At 39.1% G+C, this 26,742-nt stretch overlaps 1 protein-coding gene across 1 annotated transcript in view; it reads left to right on the top strand.

Annotated features, from left to right (window-relative positions):
* The window catches only part of CFAP47 (cilia and flagella associated protein 47), a 185,418-nt gene that overhangs the window by 100,465 nt on the left and 58,211 nt on the right, over positions 1-26,742 (top strand). The window contains exons 49-54 of the mRNA XM_083734113.1: positions 1,303-1,414; positions 3,814-3,927; positions 10,735-10,832; positions 20,182-20,360; positions 21,423-21,530; positions 25,005-25,116. Coding sequence (XP_083590239.1) covers positions 1,303-1,414; positions 3,814-3,927; positions 10,735-10,832; positions 20,182-20,360; positions 21,423-21,530; positions 25,005-25,116 — 723 coding nt within the window. The remainder of the gene's footprint in view (positions 1-1,302; positions 1,415-3,813; positions 3,928-10,734; positions 10,833-20,181; positions 20,361-21,422; positions 21,531-25,004; positions 25,117-26,742) is intronic.

Genomic DNA, 26,742 nt, shown 5'->3' with positions numbered 1-26,742 from the left:
TGATATTATATGCACCCTGAAAGAAATTTAATCAGTATACATAATGTTTTAGTTGGTTTAAAAATTCTAGAAAATATTGTGAAGCAATATATATACTTTAAAAAAATCCCTCAAACTATTTTTATATTTAATTTTTCCTTGTCTGTGCGCAGCTGATGCCAGTGGTGAGGTGAAGGCCCCCTGTTGTCAACAGCTGGTCTCAGCTAAGCCTGGAAGAATTTGGCTGCTTTCCTTATTGCTGTCTGCTAAAAGAAGCAGGCTCTGGTTTCTCCTCTTGTCAGTAGCTGTGTGAAAAGCAGAGGAGATATGCACAAATATTCAATCCCCCTAATGCTTTAAATGTAGTTAAATGTATTGCTGATATTTAACCACACTAGAGCCTTAATGAAATCTGAGATTAATGGTTGAGCATTGTTCCTATTCCCAGGTAGATACCACCCTAGTATCTGATTGGTTTATTTTTACTTTACTTTACTCAATCTCACTTCAGCACATTTCCCCTGCATTTCATCTCATGTTTGCTTCTTAGGCAGTACTGCCTTGTTAACATAGCTCCTTAGATGAAGAGGTAACCATTACTCCCCTTCCCCATATCCACAGGGGGTTAGGATGGGGCAGAGATGCCTCTGTGCTGGTGGTGGCATCTGTTGTCAAGGCAGAAAGCTCCATAGATGTAGTTCCATTGCCAGTGGTAGGCCTCAAAAGGGGTATTCTTGAGACAAGATGATGATAGGGCAGAAACAGCCTTGGATCTGCTGGATCCAAAGTCTCTTTATTGCTGTGATAGGCAATGGGATTGGGCTTATTACCTATGCCAACCAGGAGCTGGTGTGGGTAATTGCCTATAACATTTGTTTCAATGGACAGGATTCCCTCCATCCCTACACTCAAAGAATGCTGGGGTGAAAATAAATATATTACTCATCCCTACCTCCCACCCTGGCCAGCACAGCTACGAGATAGCCTGCCATTTTACACAAATTCACCCCTGCCTAAGTGTTTAGTGAACGTGGCACAAAACAGAGGTCCTGATTTTCAGTAGCTGGTCAGAAGGAATCTTTCAAGGAGTTAATGTACCTTCACTTGATTAATAGTACCAAATTTTAACTCTGATACATTTGAAAGAGCACAGCAGAAAGTGTTCCCTTCATTCTATAGTCAATTAAGCACTGTAGGAAAGATTAAGAGAAATGTAGTAATATTTGTACTTGAACTCACTGCTAAGAGCTACGTTTTCGACATTATCTTGACAGTGCTGCCTTTGCCATTGTTGGTTTTGCTGCTGCTTTTTTGTCATACTAGGTATCTTCAGATCTTCCAATTGTCAGTGGTGACCCAATTCTCACCGTAGAACCTGGTGACACAGCTGCATATACTCTGACTGTATTCCCATGGAAACGCGGAAAATTTCAAGGTAGGTTTTAACCTAGTGCTACATTGTAAGTATGAGATAATTACTGCATGATTCCACAAGACACAGCTAACTGCTAATGAAATTATGCATCACTGACCTCTGTTTTTTCAAAGTATCAATTAGAAAAGTTTTTCTCCTTCCTCAACAATCCACTTTTAATAACATTGCAATTCAAAATCTAAGCTCTACCTAAGGTAAAGGTAAAGGTACCCCTGCCCGTACGGGCCAGTCTTGACAGACTCTGGGGTTGGTGTGCCCATCTCACTCAAGAGGCCAGGGGCCAGCGCTGTCCGGAGACACTTCCGAGTCACGTGGCCAGTGTGACAAAGCTGCATCTGGTGAGCCAGAGCTGCACACGGAAACGCCGTTTACCTTCCCGCTGGTAAGTGGTCCCTATTTATCTACTTGCACCCGGAGGTGCTTTCGAACTGCTAGGTTGGCAGGCGCTGGGACCGAGCAACGGGAGCGCACCCCGCCGCGGGGATTCGAACCGCCGACCTTTCCATCGGCAAGCCCTAGGCGCCGAGGCTTTTACCCACAGCGCCACCTGATTTATCCTAATTCAAAGGCAATTTGAATTTTCACTTTCCTGAAGGAATGCTGAACTAGTCTAGCATTGTGCCATTTATGCCAATTTGTCTTTGACTATAAGCAAAGAAAGAAGAGAGCATGCTCAGAGTCAAGGCTTTCTCTGCTGTTTTTGCTACAGTTATCGCAGCCAAAGAGGCATTTCACTGATTAAACAACACAATAACCTATTAAAGGGCTGCTCCTTCAGCAGCTGAGCACAGGGATTTGTTTTGAGTATCATAACTGAGCTGAGCTCACAGTCCTTCCATACAAAAATCCTATTCGTGGTAGCCCCAAGATTTCCTTACTTGAGCAGTCTAATTTAGTGAGGAGGTCTTAACTTGTTCGTGCTGTTATGAAACTTGGGAGTCCAAAATCCTTGCCAACCTACTGCAAGGTATCAATAGGTCTACCAGTAAATCCTGATCTACCTTTTGCCCATCTCTTATCTAGTCCAGAACTGTCTCCTTCCATTAACAGGAGTTTCAAACAGAGGTTTCCCCCATTTTTCTCCCTGACAACTTTATACTGAATTCTGCAGTGGATTGCATCAAGACTCAGTCATGCTTAGAGTAACAATGAAAAAATGAAAATAGCGGGACTTAAGTAAGTCATGACTAATTTGTTCCACTGATTTCAATTGTCTATGCTGAGCATAGACATCTGGATCCATTCTAATAATTAGGCAATACGAAGATTTTTAATATTCTGGCTAAATGTGGCTGGGCAAAGAAATATGAATATGGTTTCTTTTGCATATTGCGTTGTGTCTTTTACTCTGTTTTACATGACATTAAGTTATATCCCCCTCTTTTTTGAGTTTTTACTTTACTGCTGAAAAGGGAAGCAATACAATATTCAGTTTTATTTGTTTGCTTAAAAATCCCCTTTTAAAATTCCAAATTCTTTTGTAATTGATTTTTCATTGTAGTCCTGCTTTCATGTAAAAATTAGTCTACATAGCTTACCTGTAAAAGTCTCCTACCTTCAAACTGGAGCCTAGGTGCTCACTTCATCTTCTTTAGATTTCAGAATGAGATTTCCAAAAGTTGACATATTCACTAGGGACTTTTCTGTTGCAAAGGGTAAATGAGAATGATTTCCATAAAATTCCTAAATTTTACAACAGGGAAAAATAGAAGGTATTAACTTTGCTTAACCACAATTGACAATAGAAAGGTGGGGCAGAATTCACACGTGTGGTGTTGAAAGGAGCACAGCCCCCCAAGAAGAAGAAGAAGAAGAAGAAGAAGAGGAGGAGTTTGGATTTGATATCCCCCCCTTTCACTTCCTTTAAGGAGTCTCAAAGCGGCTACCATTCTCCTTTCCCTTCCTCCCCCACAACAAACACTCTGTGAGGTGAGTGGGGCTGAGAGACATCAGAGAGGTGTGACTGGCCCAAGGTCACCCAGCAGCTGCATGTAGAGGAGTGGAGACGCGAACCCGGTATCCCAGATTATGAGACTACCACTCTTAACCACTACACCACACTGGCTCTCCAATATCTAACTATATATAATATCTAACAATATCCAATATCTAACTATGTCTAACAGGTTAACAACATTATGTTTGCTTTGGGGGTCAGGCCTTAAAATTTGAACTGGAAAAGGGATGTCATTTACTGAAAGCTTATTAAGCCATGGTCCGTATTTGAAGGCCCCAGGTATTTCTCCAAAATGAAATATCTAATACAAAAATTCATTTAAGCTAAAAACATGGATTTTGTCTGATAAGCAGGGTTGCGTGTACACCGGCATGAGGGTTTCAGACCATCTTATGAAATGAATACCTTGATTAATAGAACATCTGGTAACTATTTGTTTCAGGTGTAATTGTATTTGCTGCTGAAGATGGAGAACAGCAACAGAAGACAGATGGTGTACAGATCCCTCAGAAATTATCAGGAGCACTACCGAAAAAAGCCAATGCAGCAAACACTGGTAGGTTTTTTTATTATGGGTAATTTCATTATCAGTCTGTATGGATGTTGTATCATCATTCATTTTTCAGTGAAATGCATATTTTATACACTAAACCATGTGCCTTTTTAAATAATGCATACTGCCTGGATATAAGCTGACTAGTCTTTTGTTGTTTTGAGAAACATACTTATTTAGGTTAAATACAAACTGCTTGTTTGTATTTAAAACACTATTGCCAGTAATCAAACTTGAGGCTTTTTAGACCAAATAATATATCAGAATAGTATAGAAACCTTTCCATTGAAATTATACTTCATTCAGGGAACAGTTTAAATTGTCCTCGCAACCAGTTTGTAACTATAAATCATTACTATGCTACGGGTGGAAACCTGGTAATGTTTGTGACTGTTCAGTTGAAAATAAATTGCTTTGTGTCATTTTTTTGCAAGTCACAATCATGCATCCAATAAAGTGGGGTGAGGTTCATGACAACTTATGACACAATAAATATGTTACTCTTTAGGGTGCTACATGACCCTTAGTTGTTTTAGCAACCATATGTATGAGTCTTCAGTTCATATTGTGTTGGTGCAAACTTCATTGAATCATTCAAATGTTTGTTCTAAATCCAAATTCTTTTTGCAACACAGAGTGATAGTTTGTTTTCAATGCATATTTCATAACATTTACCATGTAGTTTTTCACGCTGTATATTTGTCATCAGTAATGTGTTCTCATATTTTTACAAAATATTTTAAGCAAAGCTCTTTACTATATGTTATTACAGCACATGTTGTTATTTGAGTTTACAATGATCAGTAATTTGTTCTCATATTTTTACAAAATATTTTAAGCAAAGCTCTTTACTATATGTTGTTACAGCACATGTTGTTATTTGAGTTTACAGTGCATCTTAGTTTTGAATATGTTACTGATGCAACTAGTCACACATTTACTACAACTGTGTTTTGTTCCTTTTACTTTTGCAGTAGAGAAAAGTATGATTCCTATTTCTTGGCCTATAATACTATATTTCTAGTGACCCTGAGAAAATGAAAAACTCGAAGTGCAGACTATTATACAGTGCATGGAGAGAAGGGGTGAAAGAAAGAACATAAGGTTGAAATACATAATTGGGGATCAAAGTTATGCAATAGCATTGAGGTGAAACTGGCATAGTAGTTAATGCAAACTGAGCATGAGTGAATGGGGAAAAGGGAAGGATCTTATTTAAACTATACCAGAACCTTTACAAAACACACACACACACACACACACACACACACAAACAACCCCAACAAATTGGTGAAAGATTTCATAAGGTAAAGCTAAAGGGACCCCTGACTGTTAAGTCCAGTCACGAACGACTCTGGGGTTGTGGCGCTCATCCCGCTTTATTGGCCGAGGGAGCTGGCGTACAGCTTCCGGGTCATGTGGCCAGCATGACTAAGCCGCTTCAGAGCAGCGCACGGAAACACCATTTACCTTCCCACCAGAGCGGTACCTATTTATCTGCTTGCACTTGACATGCTTTCGAACTGCTAGGTGGCAGAAGCTAGGACCAAGCAATGGGAGCTCACCCTGTCGCTGGATTCGAACCGCCGACCTTCTGATCGGCAAGCCCTAGGCTCTGTGGTTTAGACCACAGCGCCACTCGCGTCCAACAAATTGGTGAAAGATTTCATAAGACAAAGACAAAAATGCATTATGTACTGCTGTGATAAATGAGGAGCCTATGTTTTGCAAAGAAAAAAAAATGATATAATGGCTAATGGAAAATGTCTAACTTTTTCAACTTTCTGACCACAGTCCATTTACTGATGTTGCATGCCATGGATCAGGCATTCCACATAGGAATATTATTTCTTAGAGAATATTTTTAGCAATCACAACTGACAAATATTTGTAGTTTTTCTGAGTTGCTATGATACCACATAACAACATTTAATTTTTTTCTGAAGATAATATCACTAAGGCGGCATGATATATTTTCTTGAAACAAACCTTTTGTAAAGAAAATAATCAAGAATGGCTGATAACTTTTAACAAATTGGATCACTTGGAACTTGGAATCTCTTTGTACATGTTTCTAGTTTAAGGACCAAAAATGAAACTTGGATCATAGACTTATCTAGTCCTAGGTTTTATTCACTGGAATATTTAATTCAGGTTTTCTTTTGAAGACTAAGTTGAAATTTGTACATTTTAAATTTCTTTACTACCTGCTGCTTTATTGTGGTCTATCAAATTTTAAAATAATTATGTTGGTCAATTTGTTGGACATTATATTTACTTCTATTTATTGTCATGTGATATATTCCCTCAGAGCCTTATTTCATTATTAGCAGTTTCTGGGAAATGTTTGAGAATGTATTTTCCAAAAGAATAGTCTAATGAAAACCCATTAATCTCAAATGTACATGTAGTATGTGGCTGAGTATGATTTGCCTAATTGCAGCTTTTTGTTCTCTATAATTGCAGGGATGCTTATGTAATTAGGGCTGTCTTATTGTTAATATTAATGGACTTAAATTAATACTTGTTTTAAGGGGTTATTTCATGTAGGTGATTCAGATTTTAAACTGGAGTGGCATTGCATTATCTCCCTGAGATAATCACACTGAAATTGTTAAAAGACAACAACAACCCAGTTGAATCTTATATTAGGCAGGCAGAATTAGCTTCTTTTATATAATGATGTGTTCAGTCTAAAACAAGCTAAACATCCAAACAGACTAGTATTTTGAGGTTGATTGACGCAAGTCCTAAGAATATAGACAGGCCAATAAACAGATGAATAATAAATAAAAGCATTTTATGTATTTACCACAACCAGTGCCCTAAACCCTTTGCTAAATCATAAATAAAGCATAACTTTCTCACCTATTATTAAAAATCCATTAATTGCTATTTTTGGATACAACTTGCCAAACCAGAGGAAAATCACATAAGGTGCACACTTGCTAGTCCACATTTTTCCAATTTATTTTTTAATTGGCCTATGATTTTTTAAAAAAGACTTCTTACCTAAAATCAAGTGCTGTTATTTCCACTTAGTTTCCTTCACCCATCTAACCAACTCTCTGTTAAAGAAGGCATGATTTATTTTTCATCAAATACATATTTTCTCCAACTTAGCTTGCATTCTTCTATAGTTTGTACAGCTTTCCTCTGGCTCATTTTCAGTACTTCAGCCAACAATACATTTCCTGTAACTTATATGACCCACATACTGACCCGAAAAAATTACTAATTCCTGTTGCCTATGTATTTTCACGTAGGTGGGTGTGAAATGGTAGAATCTAGGGACTTCCGGGTCGGCGCCATCGCCGAATGGCGGGCTCCCTCCGAGCTCCGGAGGGAGCCGGCTTGGCAGGGGCTGGGTCCTACCGCACCGGCGATGCGGGGACCCTTAAAAACCACGGCCAGATTGAGGCCGTGGACATGGAGACTCGGCTGGCACCGTTAGCGCTCTCCCGACTCGTGAAGGAGCCTTTTTAAAGGCTACGGATCGGGTGCCGGGGAGAAGCGTGGTGCTTTGAGTTCTCTGCTATCCCTGCCGAGCGCAGCCGCATGCCATCCGGCGGAGAGCGCTGACTTCTTCTATTGAAAATTCGGCTCTAAAGAAGAACCCGTGAGTAATTGGAATATGGACTAAAAAAAAAAAAAGGGGATAAATTTTTAAAATTCGGAGCGAACGGGGGAGGTGGAAAAAAGGAAGTCAGCCCACCCCTAAATTGTAGAAGAGCCAAAACAAAGGACTGGACAACTAAGATCGAGTGTAACCTTATCTTGCCGAATCAGCAACTTCGCGAGGGAAAATTATAAGATTGAGCTGGAGGAGAAAAGTGGAATTGTTTTTTTTAAAAAAAGCAACCCCCCCGGAATCCCTGGAGCGATTCGTGAAACTGCCTGGAGAAAAGTGATGGAGGTTTTGACAGCTGTCAAAGAGCTGTCAAAAAGGAAGATTAAAATAGAGACTTTGTTATGAGGACTTTGCCGGTTATATTTGTTACAAATTGAATACAAACTGTTTTAAATATCGGTCAACAAGCTACTTGGTCTGGTGGATGTGATTCTGGAAGGGAACTTTGTTACTGCAATCCACCTAGAGGAGCCGAGGGACATTGCATGTGTTTTTCACAGGAAATCTGAACAGCTGAATGGAACTTTCAATCTCCTGGGAAACTGCAGGAATGGAACATTATTTTGTCTACAGAGGTCTACACACTACAGGAAACAATGGAACTATTTGTTGGAAAATGAAAGGAACATGATGCAATGCTTTGCTCCATGAATAACAAACCTCTGCAGAGACACTAGAAACTTTTGGAAAAAGAACATTTCTGTGGGAGAACAGAGAAATAAAAAGGAGGAGAATGATTGATAAGAACAAGGAAACAACAAGAACTGGACAGAACTGGGGGAACATTTGGGATATTCAGGTTTGACAAGCTTATGGATACAAAATTGGAGTTTTTACTCCTGGATATAAAAACCTGGATAGAAGAAATGGGCCCTTATTTGATAGACTCCTTCTACGATTGGACATCCGTAATTAAAGACTGGCAAAGAACCGGAGGGACATAGTGTAATGTGGGAACTCCAGGAAGATATTAGAAGTGGAGGGATAGGTGAAACGCAAAGGGGAAAGAGGGGAGGGAAAATTGGAATCCAAAGGCTGTAAAATTATTATTCATATTTATCTTATTTTCATCTGTACTATGTTTGAAAGGGGGAAACTCGTGGAAGGGTGTAGATCGATCTTAGGGGATGAGAATTTGGATAAATTGGGTTATTGATGAAGAGTGTAACTTGGGGATAAGAATTTGTTGAATTTAATTGCTTATTTGGAAGATTTGGAACACAAGAGGGGGTAGGGAGGGGAAGTCCTAGTTATTGGCAATAGATTGGACTTAATTTGTTTTGATTTGTTTTAATTTGGAAAACTTTAATAAAAATTATTATATAAAAAAAAAATGAAACGGTAGAATCTAGGATGATAGATCACACTGGGTGATAAACAGAAGCTTATTCCATTTATATTCAAAAGCTGTTTTGCTCCCTGCTGTGGAAGATGTTTTGTTGTTGCATTCTCACCAGTCTACTTGATAAACATGTAGAGTCTGGCTGACTACTGTGGGAAACAAAACAGTAGATAGGCAGACTGTGGTCTGATCCTGTAAGGCATCTCTCCTTTTCCAGTTAAATATAAATGTCATACAAAGTTTGTGTGTGTGTGTGTGTGTGTGTGTGTGTGTCAGTGTCACATTCTGAAATAAATATGTTAGATTTAATTACCATTAAAAAATGTTTTTCTTTTTGGATTAAACAAGAGAATGTTACTTTTGGTGTAGCTCCAAGCCACAAACATAAGGAGATTCTTACGTTTTCAATCAAGAAACATTGATATACGAATAGCATAACTTGCAGAGGTTGTTGACTAAAAATTTGTGTGACTTCAAACCTGACTTCTCAACATATTTAAGCAACAATACTGAAGCTATGTAAAATTATCTGATGCAAAATAATTTATAGAAGTTAGGGAACTGCAACCTCCAAACAAAAAGTGATGGCATGATGCTTTAAGGCAGATTAAAAAGAAAGAAAACCCACAACAACACAACGATCTCAGTTTTCTAAGGAGTACATGTTTAGAAGATTTTGTTAAAAGCTTCTGAAAATTTAAGGCTTTTAATGTTTGTTTTCCAAGGACTGCAACTGCATGTCACGAAGAGAATTTTAGATTACTAATATCCAGTTAATGGGGTGATGGGGAGAATTGCTAGAGTTATTAATGTGGCAAGAAATGGGTCCAGTTCCCATACATAGTCTTATACCCTGCCTGTCCTTGACAGCAGACCTAGAGGGAAGGAGGTTGTAACTTCTCTCTGTTTCAGGTAGAGTAGTGGGGACAAGGAGTCTTCATTGGCCTTGTCTGCTGGGCTTTTAACTCACTTTTTGTAACCCTAGCAAGTACCTCACCCATCCTAGAACTTCCATGAGACAGGTGGAGCCTGAGCCATGGGCAGTGTCATCCACTGATCTTACCTGATGCTGCTCCTCCCCCTGTTGATGGGGAAGCGGAAGTGGTTAATCAAAGGTTGTCTTGGGGCTTTCTCTGACCCTCAGCTGCTCTGCTCCTGGCAACACATGGAAGCCGCCCAGAGTGGCTGGGGAAACCCAGCCAGATGGGTGGGGTACAAATAATAAATTATTATTATTATATGGTCTTGTACCTTGAGCAATTCTCTCTAGTGATTTTGGATGGTGAGAAAAGTATTAATGGACGCTCCATGGACAAATGACTTTGTTTAAAGGAGATGGACAAAACTCTTGGCTTGTTGTATTGTACTCTAAATGTAAGTGAAAAATGTATCTCAAATACATGGCTATGTAAATAAATGACATTAGGTTCTTGAACATTTCCATCATTAAGCTGTTTTGGTTCGAATATTTGGAATGTCAGGCTATATTAGCCAGTATCCAAATAATCAGGCAATTACTTCAGTGAGACCAGGGGTACCTCAGAGTTGTTTGTCTTGAACTGTAGCCTCTTGACCCTCTCTGTCACCTGGAAAACTTAATATTAATATAAACTGAATGTGGATGTGATTTTTTAAAATACAACAATTTCACGAAGCTAGTGCAAGGCTTTGCATGTCCCTAAGTTGCAATTTGGATCCAAGGCTATAGAATTTAGATATTAAGGGGCATAAGTGCTTTCCATACAGGAAATGAATTCATGTCTGCATGAAGTCTTCAGTTAATACTCAAGATTCATTGTGTTTCCCCCCTGCCCTCCTTGTTTCTTGACCTGTTTAGGACAAAGTGCACCGTACAGCAAAGTCTGGTTTTCCCTGGAAATAAATTGTATACCAGCTGCACCAGAAAAAACTATACATGTTGAATGCGCTGTTCTGGTAAGATTACTTTCACTTATGGCCCAAAGAGATCTCCTTGCTGTGCATTTGGATAGGTTCATATGATAATTTACATGCTCTCTCGGCTCCTGTCATCCATGGTTGTTAAAGATCTTGCAAGAAGGGACTGACTGGGTGGGTCTAGGGGATAGTTAATGCCTTCTTGTAGGAGGAGTTGATGCCCACCACACTGAAGGAGGTGGTAAAATGTATTGTAGAAGCTGTGCATTGGAGACTATAGCTAAGGTCAGTTTGGTGTAATCTGAAGCTTGTCAGAGCTCATGCTTGGGGTGTTTTTATACAAAGTTGTGCTTTCTTCTCCAGAGTACACTGGTTTAAGGTATGAGTATTACTTTGTAAGAACAAAAAACTTTACTTACTGTATATACATTTTGAACAACACCATTGTTTCTCTCTGTGTGTTGCTCTCCTTTTAAAAGCTCTTCTTGCAGAGTATATGACCTAGTCCTGATTTTCAGCACAGATTGATTTGCCCCACTTTTAGAAACGAGGGAGAAAATTTTCACCATACAGATGGAGGTTTAGGAGCTGAAGTCAACGTACAGTGAATGCCTTCCTAAAAGATATCAGACCCAGGAAAAATGCTCAAAATTAAGGAGGTAGTTTCTGTATGAAAAGAGTGGAGGAGAGCAAGTGTTAATGAGAATAATATTAAATGTGACTTGGTGTTTATCTGAAATCAAAACTCACAGTGGAGCGTACAGTGTTCAGAATTGGGAAACCGCAGGTCATAAACCCAATAATCCTGCTAAATGAGATCATGGTGTTCTGAAGAACTCCAGTGATGGCATGCTTTTAAAGATCTGTGTTGGTGTGTCTGTGCCTTCAACAGCAGCCAGATTTTTATCAGACAGCATAAAAATAGCTGACAGATAGTTTGACAGTTTGCTGTTTTACAGGTATTTTCCAATTATGGCTTTATTTTGGCAGGTTTAAGTCATTAATGCATTATGGAAATTTAGTATCTGTTTATATAAGCTGCCCAGCAGCCCACATCTGCAGCTGAAACAGAAAGGTGTTTGTTTTAATATGCAAACCATTGCACTCTCTTTGACAGTAAGAGAAAATAGTACAGCTATTCAGGAAGAAATGGAAAAAACAAAACAAAAATACCTACTTCCTATGTGCAATTTTGAAAGCATTCTCTAAGAATGTATGTCGTTCTTGAAATGTGCTGTTAAAATATTAATAATAAGTGATCATGCTGTGCGTGAAAAAGCAAACAAAATGTGTTTGTTGAGAGGATGTTCAGATGTGCTTAACTTTTGAAAATGAGGAGTGCAAATTTCAGTAAGGGCCAATTTCCATTTAATTTCTCTCCATACAAGCTCACATTGTGGGGAGGGCTGCAGTTTGCATGGTAAAATACTATATAGGGATAGCCATGCCAATATATTTTCTCAACACCATGTTTGCTTCTGCTTTCTGATGTGTGTACTGAGACAATGGGTTGGTTAATCCCAAGTACAAAAAAGACCACTCTAGTAAATAAGCATTGGAATGGCACGCACAAAACAACAATTGAAACCCAACAAAACCATCTCTGTTACTGAGCTAAATTTTGGGAAGCAAATCTATGTGCTTGTAAATATGATTACCCCAGAAGGAATGTAAGGAAAGTTTGGTCGCGAAATTCTCCTCATGCCTGAAGTAGGCTTGAATGTCTGTCTTGAGGGAAGAAATATCTGTCTGGAGTTTGAGAAGCAGAATCATGACCATGCTGTAGTTGCACTAAGACCCCAGTGTGGATAAAGTACAAGATCTGTTACTGGATGTGGCTAGCAGCACTGGATGATCTTCATGAGTCTCCCTGTGCCCCAGTAAGACTTGGGATCGTGTCATCCTCTAAAACAATGGAAAACTGCTTTTGCAGGTGTTTGTTCCATGACTATCATTTACCAATACATAATTGAATTGTAATGAGGAAAAGTAGAATGCAGAAAAGTAGAGATAATTAATGGGGGTTTCAAAGGACCCAGTAGCCAGTGCTAGAGGTCATTCACTTCTTTGCTTAATATTATTTTTGCTTAGTTTCCAGTTTAGCTAATAGATTTTTGCATGTTCTGAGGCTTCTGAAGGCCTGCTTACATTTTTGCCATCTTTTTAAGGGGATTAATTTCTTGCTTTGGGTAGGTCCCATTTTCTGTTCTTTAGGCTGCTCTTGGCCACTTTCTCTGAACCACCAGCCTTCTTGGGCCTGAACAGTTTAGGTGTATTATTTATATGGTTTCACACACACCCTTCTGCCCCTTCTTTTCTGTTTATTTCCTTGTGAGGTTCAGAATGCACTATTTCAATTTTAAACTCTCCCCTCACTCTATTTTCCCCTGAATTCATTTCCTGTTTGGACCATTCTGGATCCTAGACACTAGATCCAGGATTCATCTTTCTCATTTTCTCACCTTAGCCCCCCTTGAATGATGATTTAGCTCCATATACTCTGATCTGTAGCTTTTGTAGCAGAATTTTATTGTGTGACCATAGGTTGTAAAAACAACATGAAATTTAAATGGTTATATAAATCATTTTGTAGTTTAGCAGCCTTGGCAGGGTAGCCAACAGCCCTGAGGGTCTCAAAGTCTACTTGCTTTATTAAATCCTTCTTGCCTCCAAAATAATTCAGTATATACTGGATTGGATCTGGTGTACGTTTTGAGAATTTAAGAGTTCCTGCTGTTTATTAAAGTGACTCTGATCCATTGGAAGCTCCCTCTGGTGGAAGAGGCAGGAACAGTGGCTTATCTTGACTTCTCTCCTTCCCCCCACAGCCTCTGGGGAAGAGCTTTCCAAACCGTGTGTCGCAACATGCAACATGTTGACTGCAGTGTGTAGGTGTATTGCGAAAACATTCCCCATGTTCCTCCTGGGGCTGGAAAGGGGTTAGTTTAACCTCCAGTTTGCTAGTAAAACTGAATTACTGTGTCATGAAATGATGCATGTCTAAAAAGTGTGTCACCAACATGGAAGAGTTTGGAAAGCTCTGCTTTGCATGTCGCTAGCCAGGGACTTAGTGAGCCAGGCAGGAACTTCAGAACTATTCACCTCAGCTCCTGTTGTCCTGGGGAAGACGGGTGGGCCTGCCACCTGAGGGTCAGCCAAGAGCCCATATTTTTGACGTGGAAATCAAGGCATTTATAAGAGCAGTGAACTGTTGGCATCCTTCCCAATCATTTTCTGTTTCTTAACAATTAAAAAACAGCCCTTGTATCAATTTGTGCTTTCCCTCTCTTCTTTTTTTCCATTTTGTGTTAGTTTGCAAACTTTTAGGAGAGGTCAGTACAGGATCATTTCCCTTTCCCTTGGTTCATTGGTAAAGCTTTTGGTGTGATTTGTTTATCTATTTCTTCATTTATTTCTGTTTTCAGCAAACAACAGCTACTTGATTTATTTGTCCATTAATTCATTTACTTTCTCTTCTTTTCCCTTTAGACTATACAAGGTTCTTATGGAGAATCCCCCACCTCCCACCTCCACTCTGTGTTTGTTTTTAATGCTTTTTATTCATTTCCCGTTGTTTCTTTCTTTTAGTCTGCTGGTTCAAAGTTTTATCCTCTGCTCTACAGCTCTAGGCTATCTGCGATTTTATTGTGTTGAATTCTTGTGTTGATATTATTAGTTTTCTCTACTCCTCCCTCTAGGTCTGGTGTCTCTCCCCCCCGCCCCCGAGCCTTACAAGGGGATGTACAGTGGTACCTCGGGTTACATACGCTTCAGGTTACAGACTCCACTAACCCAGAAATAGTACCTCGGGTTAAGAACTTTGCTGCAGGATGAGAACAGAAATCGTGCTCTGGCGGTGCAGCGGCAGCAGTAGGCCCCATTAGCTAAAGTGGTGCTTCAGGTTAAGAACAGTTTCAGGTTAAGAACGGACCTCCAGAACGAATTAAGTACTTAATCCAAGGTACCACTGTACATGCAGCACTGAACCTTTCTAAGGAATGGACACGTTAAACCATCTGCTTAAGGATTTTTTTCTTGCTGGGTTCGGCTAATTGTTACTTAATAAATTGGTTTCACATTAAACTAAGTGACAGTCCTACTGATAACTTTATAAATGTACACCTATTCAGTATAGTTACAGAGCATGTCATTATGGATGTAGAGAAAGTAATACATGTTTATTTTTGTCTCTTTAAATGAGAGGACATTTTCTCATAAACTTCAAATTGAGTTGGTATATTTATAATAATAATGTTTCTCGGAGTTGAGAACCACATCTTAAAGGTGGATTTTCATTTGTAGAAATTGTGCACTTCTCAACACCTGGCAGCGTTCTGTGAAACAACAATGGTAGGGTGGCTGATGAGCAAATATCTCAACTTTGAGAAGGCTGCTGTTAATCATTCTAACTAAAAGCTCTGTATAGAAAATAAATTTGTTCAGATCATCTTGACGGATCATAAGAAGTAACTATCAAAAGGAGAATAAACAGCTATGTCTAGTGTGAAAATATTTGATATGTACACAGTCGCTGCAAAATACTACATTAATCAATTCTCTGGTGCATCACTAGGTGGCTAGTGTAGATCATAAAATATCTACTGTCTTCAAATAAACCTGGGAAGACTGAAAAATGGTCAGCAGAGGGCTATTCATTGAATGGTTAGACGTGTGTTAATGTTCATGAAAATGAGTTGCCTAACATGTCAAATAGCAGAACATTTTTTATTAATTTGTCATTAGCTCAGTGCTTTCTGTAAGCTTTAAACATAAAATCATCCCATTGAATACTGCATAAATAAATGTAGTTGAAAGTAGATTTAAAGCAGTGGTAGAGACAATTCCATAAAACCTGGTGTGTGTTGAAATGCTATCTGAAATTCAACAACTAATTTGCTGAATAAGATGGAGACAAGTTTTGTTTCACTGACATAAATGTGCAGTAACTCTCTTTCAGTGTCTGGAACTGCTCTGGGCTTAAGCATTTTTTCTGAAAGCTAAATTAAATGCATCATAAGGTTTAAAACAACTAGGGCTGGGTGGGAGATAATGCTAGGGAAATAACAGTTTGTTTTTTGAAGGGGAAAAAAATCCTCATCATTGTGTTTGCTCAGCAGGAGTTCTTAATATGAGCAAAGCATCAACAGTTTGGTTATTCAGCAAATTTCCTGTTGTTGGATGCAGATTTTGATATACTATTTTTCAAAAAGTTGCTTGAATTTTACCACATTTCTTTACATTAGTACAAAGTTAATTACTATAGCAATATAAAATGTTGTTGCAGCATTGTGCAGGTGCTATGGAAAACCATGTATTGAAACTGCTGACTAAGGAAGGAAAAACTCCTTCCTGAGGCAGAGAGTTGACCTGGCTTAGATGAACCTTCGCTCCTTTTCACCCCTGTAATTCTATGGTCTTCACTACTTCTTAGTAATTGAATGATACCTTATTGCAACAAGGCCTCAAATCAATATATATATATATATATATATATATATATATATATATATATATATATTAGATATATTTATAACCTAGATTCCTAAGTTATTTCAAATATAATTTTGTTGTACCCTATTTTACAGGCTTTCTTTTAGGACAATGACCAGGGGGGTAAAGAGACAGTTCAAGAGTCCTTTGCAACATACGTATTTGAAGATATGTTTAGCAATTCAATGATATTTCTAAAAACTCTATATTTCACTCCATCTGTTATTTAAAAAACACACTTGTGAATAAGTTTGCAGTGTATTATGTTTTCAGTGGCAAAGAGTAATATGTTGAGTGCTTTCTAATGCTTCCTCACACAAACTTCTGTAGTTTAGATAACAACCAGTGGAATTTAACTACAATATTAACACTGTAACAACTTTGCATGGAATCTTTGCAATTAAGCCCTAAGGGGCAAGAATGCATAGGAAAAGGTCTCTGCTTTCCAAATGTTGGGGAAATATTCCATATAAAATTTAATAGGAGTTCAATTAAACATGCTAAATGAGGACCACTTATGAAGGAGCTGAATGTTGGCAGATGCAGAGATATTAACAATTTGTGTAGACCACACTTTCTTTGTGAAGCAGTTCTTTAATTAATATATGCAGAAAACTGGAGCATTCCGAAATTCTATAATTACTTCAAAAGTGGAAGAAAATGTGAGACAGCTTTGCTGCTTTCCCGACACACATGTTCCTGAGCCAATTACCTTATCACTTGGTTTATTTATTGATAGCTGGAAAATATTAAAGTTATAAGCATGCAGCTTAAAACCCCAAAGGGTCTAGAGCAGTGTGAAAAAACGTCTAAGATAGGGTTGCCATACGTCCAGAATTTCCCAGACATATCCAGAATACTGGAGTCAGGCGGAAATTGCAAAAATGGCTGGGAAAATCTGAACATATGGCAACCCATGTCGGCAGCGTCGTTTTTGGCAATTTCTCTTAAAAATAGCTCAAAAACTTATTTTTTGTGGACTTGCCAAACATTTTGTGAATTTTTGAGCAAAACTAAAAAAAGCTCAACTGTTCTGTCTGGATTTTCACTGTTTGAAATATGGCAACCCTACCTAAGAGCTCCTCTGGATCTAGCCAGAAACCCATCAAGTATGCATCCTGTTTGGAAACCCACAAGTAGGATACAAAGGTAACAATATTTTCCCAACATTTCCACCCTTCTCCAGCTCATAGTATCCCTAGTACAGTGGTACCTCGGGTTAAGTACTTAATTCGTTCTGGAGGTCCGTACTTAACCTGAAACTGTTCTTAACCTGAAGCACCACTTTAGCTAATGGGGCCTCCTGCTGCTGCCGCGCTGCCGGAGCACTATGTCTGGTATCATCCTGAAGCAAAGTTCTTAACCTGAAGCACTATTTCTTGGTTAGCGGAGTCTGTAACCTGAAGCGTATGTAACCTGAAGCGTATGTAACCCGAGGTACCACTGTATTCATCAAGAGCTTCCAGGTGCATTAGCTAAAACCCCTGACAAGTATGATATTTTCAAGCTTCACTCAACAATCCTAGTAGCACGGTTGAAATTTGTCTGCTTTGCTTCGTTTATGATTATTACACCAACTGAAAACCTTGTTTTTCATGGGCTTCATTTCATTGGCTACAATGTGGCGGTGAGATTACGTGCACCAGATCCAGGCTGGCATAGAACTCCTGGGTTCTCCTCAGCAACTGAAAGGGCCTTGGGTTCAGTGAATCCAATGCTGTCTCTATTCTCCCCATTCCCCAGAATGCTCATTTTGGGGACATAACACTGGCTCCTACCTGTGAAATAACCACCAGCACCAGCTCAGCACCTGTGGGACCATCTGTGTGTAGGGCAGGTCCTCTTCTGTAAGGGAAAAGGCACCTCTGCTCCATCTGATCTTCCTCCTGTTAATGTATCTGGAGAGTAGCATTCCTCTGCTCATAGATGTTAGCAAGTGTTTAGACTCTTGCCAGGTTCATCAAACAGGATTTCTTTAAAAATAATGAATTGTTTCTTAACTCTCGGCTTAAGCTCCTTTTACAAGGTTTTGCTATGAAGCCCTTAGTGGTAAAAAGTTAATGGGACTCTAAAATTTGTTTACAGCAGTAAAATGATTCATCTGAGCCTTAAAGTATTTCATTGCAACCTTAAAATGTGTCTTATTGATTCAAGGCTATCGAATGATTTAGGTGGATATAACTCTGCCATCTGTAAAACATTAAATGCTTTAAATGCATATTTAGTCTAAATTGCCATTTTCTGTAAATGCAAGGGGTCTTATGAAGGGCAGCAGGCAAAGATCTACCACACTCCTTGTAAGGCAGTAAATTTCCTGCCTAAGCTTTATTATTGTTATCTTTCTCATTTATTTACACACATACCCCACCCCATCCTGTTTTATTATACTATACATAAATAGAATGATCCATATTTTCCACAGAACTATCTTCAGCACTGTTGGTGTAGTGTTTAATTTGTTTATAGGGGCATCTCAATGAAAGGACTGGATCTTCCCTTTGCAGCATATTTCTAAAACAAATATTATGGTGTTGTGATCATTTATTTATTTCTTTTGCTAAGTAATGAGGGCTGAGAACAAAAATTGAAGGTTATTTTGCTATACTGTGTGAGATAAAATCCATTTGCTTCCTAGTTTTGATTATCAGAGAGGACTCAGGCAGGCCGCAGGCCGCTTCTGGTGAAACCAGAGGAGCACACGGAAATGCCGTTTACCTTCCCCCCGGAGCGGTATCTATTTATCTACTTGCACTTTGATGTGCTTTCGAACTGCTAGGTTGGCAGGAGCAGGGACCGAGCAACGGGAGCTCACCCCGTCGCGGGGATTCAAACCACCAATCTTCTGATTGGCAAGCTCAGTGGTTTAGACCACAACACCACCCGCGTCCCTCTTTAAATGTTTAGAACCCTCCTAAACTTCCCTGTGTTCTTATGATGCATCTCAGACTCCTTCATCACCACCAAGGGTGTTGGGATCTGTAGTTTTAATGCCTCTGTGCCCAGTCCATTAAACTAGGAGGAATTAAAGATTCCAGAAATCCCAGAAGCAGAAGGAGGGAAGCCAATGGCAGGCATTGCTGGGAAAAGCAGGCACCAGCATTTGGACTGAGCCTGGTCTTTCTGAGAGGTCTCAGAAAAACCCTGAGCCCCCCAACCTCCCGCCCTGCCCGGATTTTCTGATAAAGCTCAGGAAGACTGGAGCTGTTCTGTATTGAGGTGATTTTATATACCCATCTATCTCAACTGATGAAAAGGCATGTGTTAATCGACCGTAAAACTAAACTTGAGGCTACTTTTCACCTATTACAAACCTTTTTTCATCTTGTAAAATCATATCAAATATCTGAATTGTATCAAGGCTTGTGAAATTGTGCATACTCTCACTTGATGTTTGGCCTAGCAATGAGTCAAAAGGGAATTCTGTAACTGGGTTTAATATTGAGATGAATTGATTTCCTCCATCCTCTGATTTTCTGAGTTTGGAATGGTACTGAGCTTCCTAGCACTTGTTGTGATGAAGCAACTATAGAAGCACTTATTTGGCATCTCTCCTGGTTGAAATAATGCCTGTTTATGTGAGGTCCCCATGGAATATCTCATGAGCACAAAAGTCAGGAGTTTTTTTTTAGCATGGGTTGTTATTTCTTCAGTACCCACAAATATTCCTGACAGGTAGATGGCCTCAGGCTTGAACACCTCTTGCTGTATGCTTGTACCATTTTGTGGCAATTTCTTTCATTCTCTTGTGGACTCTGTGGATACGCTTTCACCACTGTGATGATGCATTCAGCAAACAGATCTGGCAAAGTGGATGTAAAGCGAACTGTTTCAAATAAGCATTGTTTTCTTGACATGTTTGGTAAAGGCTAAGGACACATGGTCTTTTTTTCTTTTCTAGGATACTGTTTGCATTGGAATTCCTGTAACCAATCCCACAGCTGATATTCTGGAATTAGAAGTGGAACTAATAGATCCTGTTACACTTAGTGGTGAAAGAAGCCTTGTTCTCCAGCCAAAAGAAACATTTCACTATGAAGTAAAGTACTCTCCAGCTGTTACTGGAGCGTCGGATGGAAGGTAAGATCTACAGTAGTGGCTGCTAAAACAGAGTTTCATTAGATCTATCGTCCTTCTTGTCACTTTAGCAATATTATTTAATTGCCTTTATTCTACTTTTTCCCATGAAACATCATTTTAATAAAGCTTGCACTTCGCTGAGCAGAACTGACTTATAAATGAAGAATGGATTTAGTCATTTTCTGTAGTTGGAGCTGCTTTCTCATGCTGCCTTTTCAATATTAATGTTAACTTCAGATTGATAGCTAAATTATTTTCCATATGTTATTTACTATAAATGATGTGATCCAAGACTTTTGTTTCAAGAGTCCTGTGAACTAAAAATAATTTAAAGCTTAATGAATATAGAGGGCATTTAAATTAAAGATGTCTAATCACGACGGAAACCTGAGTGAGGCTACGGTGTAATAATTAGAAACAATAAGACTGTTGACCTTTTGATCTTGGTTCCTGCCTTATAGCATGTATTCATAGTCTTCAGCTGAACCAGACTACTGAACTCTGCCAAACTCTTAAGTCACTTATTTATCGGATGCTTAACTAAGCTTCTAATATGAAGTCATGTCTAATAGAGCATCATGGCAAGGGGAAGACCAGATTGGCTCCATCTATCAGTCAGCTGCAAGGAGCTTTCTTTCTCCCACCCCACCCCACCCTGCCGCAATGGGCATTTGGCTCCATCTTCAAAATTGAGGGAATGCATACTCCACTCAAAGGCCACTGAGCGGCTGCTCCCACAGAACATCATGGCAGAATAACAACCACCCTGGCCTCATCTATTGGCCAATAAAGGGACAGCTGTTTCAATGTTTGCTTTCTTCTTCTTCTTCTACTACTACTACTACTACTACTACTATTACTGATCCCCATTTCTTTTTGTTGTGATCCCCTCCCCCTCCCACCTGGTAGTAGTTGAGGGAAGTAATGAGAATAACGGTTCTGTGATGGGCTTTTCCACCACCTTTACAAATGGCCCCAGCCCTCACAGAACACTACAACCTTTAGAACTGTTGTGCACAGCAAAGTCATTTTAGTCACAACTACTTACATCTCTCATTTCAGTGTTGTATTCCTGTCAGAGAAGCATGGAGAGTTTTGGTATGCACTGAAACTGAAGGCACAGAGACCTCGGTCCACAAAATTGCCTATAGCAGAATGTGAACTTGGAAAGTAAGTGTAGGATTGTTCGTTAAAAGGTAAAGGTAAAGGGACCCCTGACCATTAGGTCCAGTCGTGACCGACTCTGGGGTAGCGGTGCTCATCTTGCTTTATTGGCCAAGGGAGCTGGCATACAGCTTCCGGGTCATGTGGCCAGCATGACTAAGCCGCTTCTGGTGAACCAGAGCAGCACATGGAAACGACGTTTACCTTCCCACTGGAGCGGAGCTATTGCACTTTGACGTGCTTTCGAACTGCTAGGTTGGCAGAAGCAGGGACCGAACAACGGGAGCTCACCCCGTCGTGGGGATTCAAACCGCCAACCTTCTGATCGGCAAGTCCTAGGCTCAGTGGTTTAACCCACCCGCGTCCCTGATTGTTCCTTACTTTAGTTCAAATATGCTGAAATATGAAATAGTAGTGCAATATCTTATTATATAATATGTTATCATCTTCCTCATCTGACTACCTTGATGTTTTAGAAGAGATGGTTTTGGAGGTGACTGCAAGGGAGTTGAATGATTGCAGCCAGAAAGATCATCAGCTTAGCTTGGTTGATGCCTGAGGAGCAATGTGTGCATCAGTATAAAGCAGTGTAATGGAACTGGACTGATTCCCTTAATCATTTGACACTGTTAAAACTCTGTACAGACTTTAAATGTGAAGGATACTTTGGACATCCTAGTTCAGAGTCACTACTACTCTGTCTCTCCATTTACTTGACAAAAACCCCCTGAATATTGCCTCGTAGCCAGGTTCTGCAAATATACCATATAAAAGAAAATCACTGAAGTTACACAGGTTGGGAGAATAGGTCTCAGGTATTTTCTGTTATTCCTCCATAAGGACAAATAGTACTTTGTGCTTCAATAACTTTTGCTCTGAGAGGTCCTGCTCACATGATGAAGATTGCCATCGTGTTGCGAGCTGCAACATCTTATGACTGCTTCAATCACAGCAGGGGGAGAGAGCAGCAGAAATCACATGGCCTGTAAATTTTTCTTCGACTAAATCTTTACTATTATGAAAAATCGGTGGAGATAAGGAGTCTGCAGTAAGGTCACTGCACCCTTTCTCTCTCTCCCAGGTATAATTCAATCATATTGTTTCTCAGAATGAGGTCTTAGTGGGAGCTGTGAGGATGCAATCAGGTACAGCAACGTGCTTGCAATCACAGTTTTTCCATCATAGACCTTTAGCTTGTCCCATCCAGCATCTGCTTTTTTCTTTGCTCTTGTCCTATGATTTATAGTGACATTTTTATTAATTGAAATCATTCTGAAATTATAGCACAATCCAGATAAAACCAGTGTTGTAATACAGGTGACCTTTACCTTGGAAAACAGTTTTGTTTAAAAAAAAACCTCTGCATTTTTTGTACGTGCATTTTCAAGAATTGCAAGAGCATTGAGGAAGAAGTACATATTGTTGAGTAGTGCATATACTGATTTTTTTTAAAAAGGTTTTGGTTTCATAAATTACTAAAGGTTTTTTAGTTGTTGTTTTTTAACTAAAGACCACCACAACCTCAACATAGAGCAGAGTACCTAATTTATATGTAAGCTTAAAGGTTGATAATTCTGCCTCAGTCATAAATACAAAGGCTGCCCAAAGAGCAATTGGTAGTTAACACATGTGGACAAAAAGCTGGGAGTGAAAAGGGGTGGATGGATCGTCTTTTAAGTGGAAGGCATAGAGCGGTCATCTTGTTTGAGTCCTCAAGGTTACACAATGATCAAGAGGAATTGCAGGTTTATGGCATTAAATCAAATGCTATTGGAGGAGTCAGTTAATTACAAGTTTCCCTTGCAGTTTTTTTTCATTGAAGGGAAATACAGGTATCATCATTTATAGTTTGGGTATCATTAATTTTTGTACAGTTTTACTGAGGGTAGACTCTATAGCTTTTATGGACTCTGTTATATGGCAATTTGTGATCTTTTCTTGTTATATTTCTGTTTTAACAGTTCTATAATTGAACATAGTTTTATTTATTTATATTTATTGTATTTATCTCCCTTCCTTGAACAGAGTCCAGGGCAATGTACAACCAAGGATAAAGGACAAAATTACATTTGTGATAAAAAAAATACAAAACTAAAATATTCACAAAGTAGCAGTCTATAATAACCCAATCCATACATTGAGTCAGTTGGCTTAGAGGAGGCACTTCTTTAGCTACTTGGGCCCTGAGCCATTTAGGGTTTTGTAAACCACTGAGCCTCTTGGCTTGCCGATCAGAAGGTCGGCGGTTTGAATCGCTGCGATGGGGTGAGCTCCCATTGCTCGGTCCCAGCTCCTGCCAACCTAGCAGTTTGAAAGCATGTCAAAGTGCAAATAGATAAATAGGTACCACTCCGGCGGGAAGGTAATTGGTGTTTCCGTGCACTGCTCTGGTTCGCCAGAAGCAGCTTAGTCATGCTGACCACATGACCCGGAAAAACTGACTGCGGACAAACGCCGGCTCCCTCAGCCTGTAAAGCGAGATGAGCGCTGCAACCCCAGAGTCTTCTGCAACTGGACTTAACTGTCAGGGGTCCTTTACCGTTTTTTTTTTTAGACCATTACCAACATCTTGAATTGGGCCCAGTAGCTTACTGACAGCTAGTTCTGTGATTTAAGGAGCAATGTTGCATTCTAACATCTTGCTAGCCCTGTTGATACCCTGGCAGCTGCATTCTGCACTAACTGCAACTGCCAGACCATTTTCAAAGGTAATCCTACATTAATACACTGCAGTAATTCAAATGCAAGGTCACCAGAACAAAAGTTACTGATACCACACTATATTGGTCCAAGAATAGCCGTGGCTGGAAAAAGGCACTCCTTGTCATTGAGGCTTCCTTGGCCTCTAATGACAGTGGGTTAAGGAATACCCCCAAGCTATGTGCCTACTTCTTTAGGGAGAATGCCACCCCATCTAGAACAGGCCGTCACACCAATAAATGAAATACTCTTAACTCACCCTATGGTGAAAACTGGATCAAAGGTACCGGTATAATCTATGTGTCAGGCCACAATATATTACTATTAGTCTTGAAAAGAGAGCTACATTGATTATAAATCTGTTAGGTGTCAATTTAATAATAGAGGAACAGTGATCACTGATAATGTGATACTTCACATTGTTCAAAATGTTAAAATTGATTTATGAATTCCATTCAGTGCCTATTACAGGTATTTAAATATTGGTACAGCTATAGCTCGAGAAGTGGGGATTCAATGCTAGAGTGAATGTTTAGTTTGCTTAAGGCCCCTGCTGATCTAGGCTGACAATTAAAAGATTTTAGATAGCAGGTATAGGAAATATTTGCTTAAGATCCAAGAGGGCAGCTGCTAGTAATAGTAAAAAGTTTTGTTCTGCATTGATCATTACATTACTTTCTAAATACACAAGAATAATCTTATCGGAATATTCAGTAGAACCTGAATCAATCCCAGTACTTAATAATGATGTAATAACATGATTTTTTATGCTTGTTGCAGATGGGTCCGTCAAAATATCCATCTGGTTAATCCTACATATGAAATTCTGGAGCTGAACTATATGAATAGCAATACAGCCCATTTTATTATGGAGATAGACCCCGAAATTCCTGTAAGTTGAAGAACAAAATTATTTTATTATCATATGAGAGAGTACCATGCAGGAATGTAACAATTATGGAAAACATGTGGTGTGGTGGCTTTATATGTTAAAGGCAGGAAACTGGACAAATAGAAACAACAGAGCATGTGCTTCTACAGTGCCTGTATTACAGAGACATCTATACTAGCTTCATCTAACCATTACTACATAAGGGTGCACAGGACAATTCTTTACCTTCTTGCTACTTTCAGATACCAACCCTGCTACAACATACAATGTTGGCAGATTCTGCACAGCAGTGCTTAAAATTCATTGGACGATGACCTGTGTCACAAACTAGATTTAATGAGTGCTTATATCAGAGTGCTCTGTAGACTGATAGCTATAGTCTCATACATGCTAACCTCTTATGCTCTGCCATTCCCATCTAATGTTCCTAACCCTTATTTTAGACTTTCCTTGCTCCCTTTATATTTTTATAGACTTTTAATTCTTTTTAGTTTTTCAAACCGTTTTTCAGATTTTAAATGACTGTACTGGTCTATGACCGTAATTAAGATTTGGTTTGATTTGTATATTCAGATTGTATTCTGAAGCTTTTTGAGCAACACGGAGTAGTCTCTAGACAGAACTTAATAATCTAATGTTGAGAAAGCATGCAGTAGCTAGTTATTTTTAAAAGTCAAGACAGAGGCCCAAGAACAACATAGATGCTGGAAAGAAACAAATATACCTTAGTGGAGCATTGATATTGGGAAATAAGATCCCCAAGAGAGATGTGAAAAGAGAGGATGTAACATGAATCTCAAAGAGCAGGACTGTACAACCATCTTAATAATAAAGTATCAGAGTACAGAGAAGGATGAACCCCAAAGATGCTAGAAATGACGAAGCTTTAATCTTGGAGACAAGGGATTGCCAGCCATTTAAGGAAAGATTAAGCCAAACTTCATAATGGGTAGAATCCAGATGTTGCCCTCTAACACAGAATTGTTTTTACTTTTGGAAAGTTAAGAATATTCCTTTTAAAAAGTGTTCAGGGTTATATTTAAAGGTAACTCCATTGAAAGATGGCCACTACTAGGAAGAGAATACTGGCATTCCTGGAGAATGAAAACACTAATTATGACAGCTGAATAGATTTTGTCACTGAAGATCTTATCCATTTTTCTGTCATGAATTGAAAACTATTTTGGGACTCTTGTTGCCATAGCAATAGGACCCAACCTGCTTAAAAGATAAGAATCCAACAGCTTTTAGATACAAGTGGGTTTAAAACCTTTCACACTAAATATAGATTATTTTTGCATGTTTGTTTTTACAACATCCTTATGAATAATGATGACATATAAACATCTGATAATGAATTGGATAAGCTGAATGGAGGGAAACAATTGCTAAACGTCCTCAACAGTTTGTGATCTATAGAAGTCAAAATTCATTATCATTAACTCCAATCCATCTCTGGGTTAATGATCTGACCATAATATGGATGAACCTGTTAGAGCTCTTGCAGAATCTTTCTACAGTAAATAATATAATGAATCAAGATTATAGAGTTTGGCTACTTGCACAAATGCTGGTTTGTGAAATGATTAGTAACAGAGAGCAGCCAGCTTTTGCTTATTTTATAAT

The sequence above is a fragment of the Podarcis gaigeae genome (assembly GCF_964106915.1).
Source record: "Podarcis gaigeae genome assembly, chromosome: 4".
In the NCBI taxonomy this organism is placed as follows: Eukaryota; Metazoa; Chordata; class Lepidosauria; order Squamata; family Lacertidae; genus Podarcis; species Podarcis gaigeae.
The sequence above is the reverse complement of the archived record's forward strand: the minus strand, read 5'-3'. Positions and strand labels throughout refer to the sequence as shown.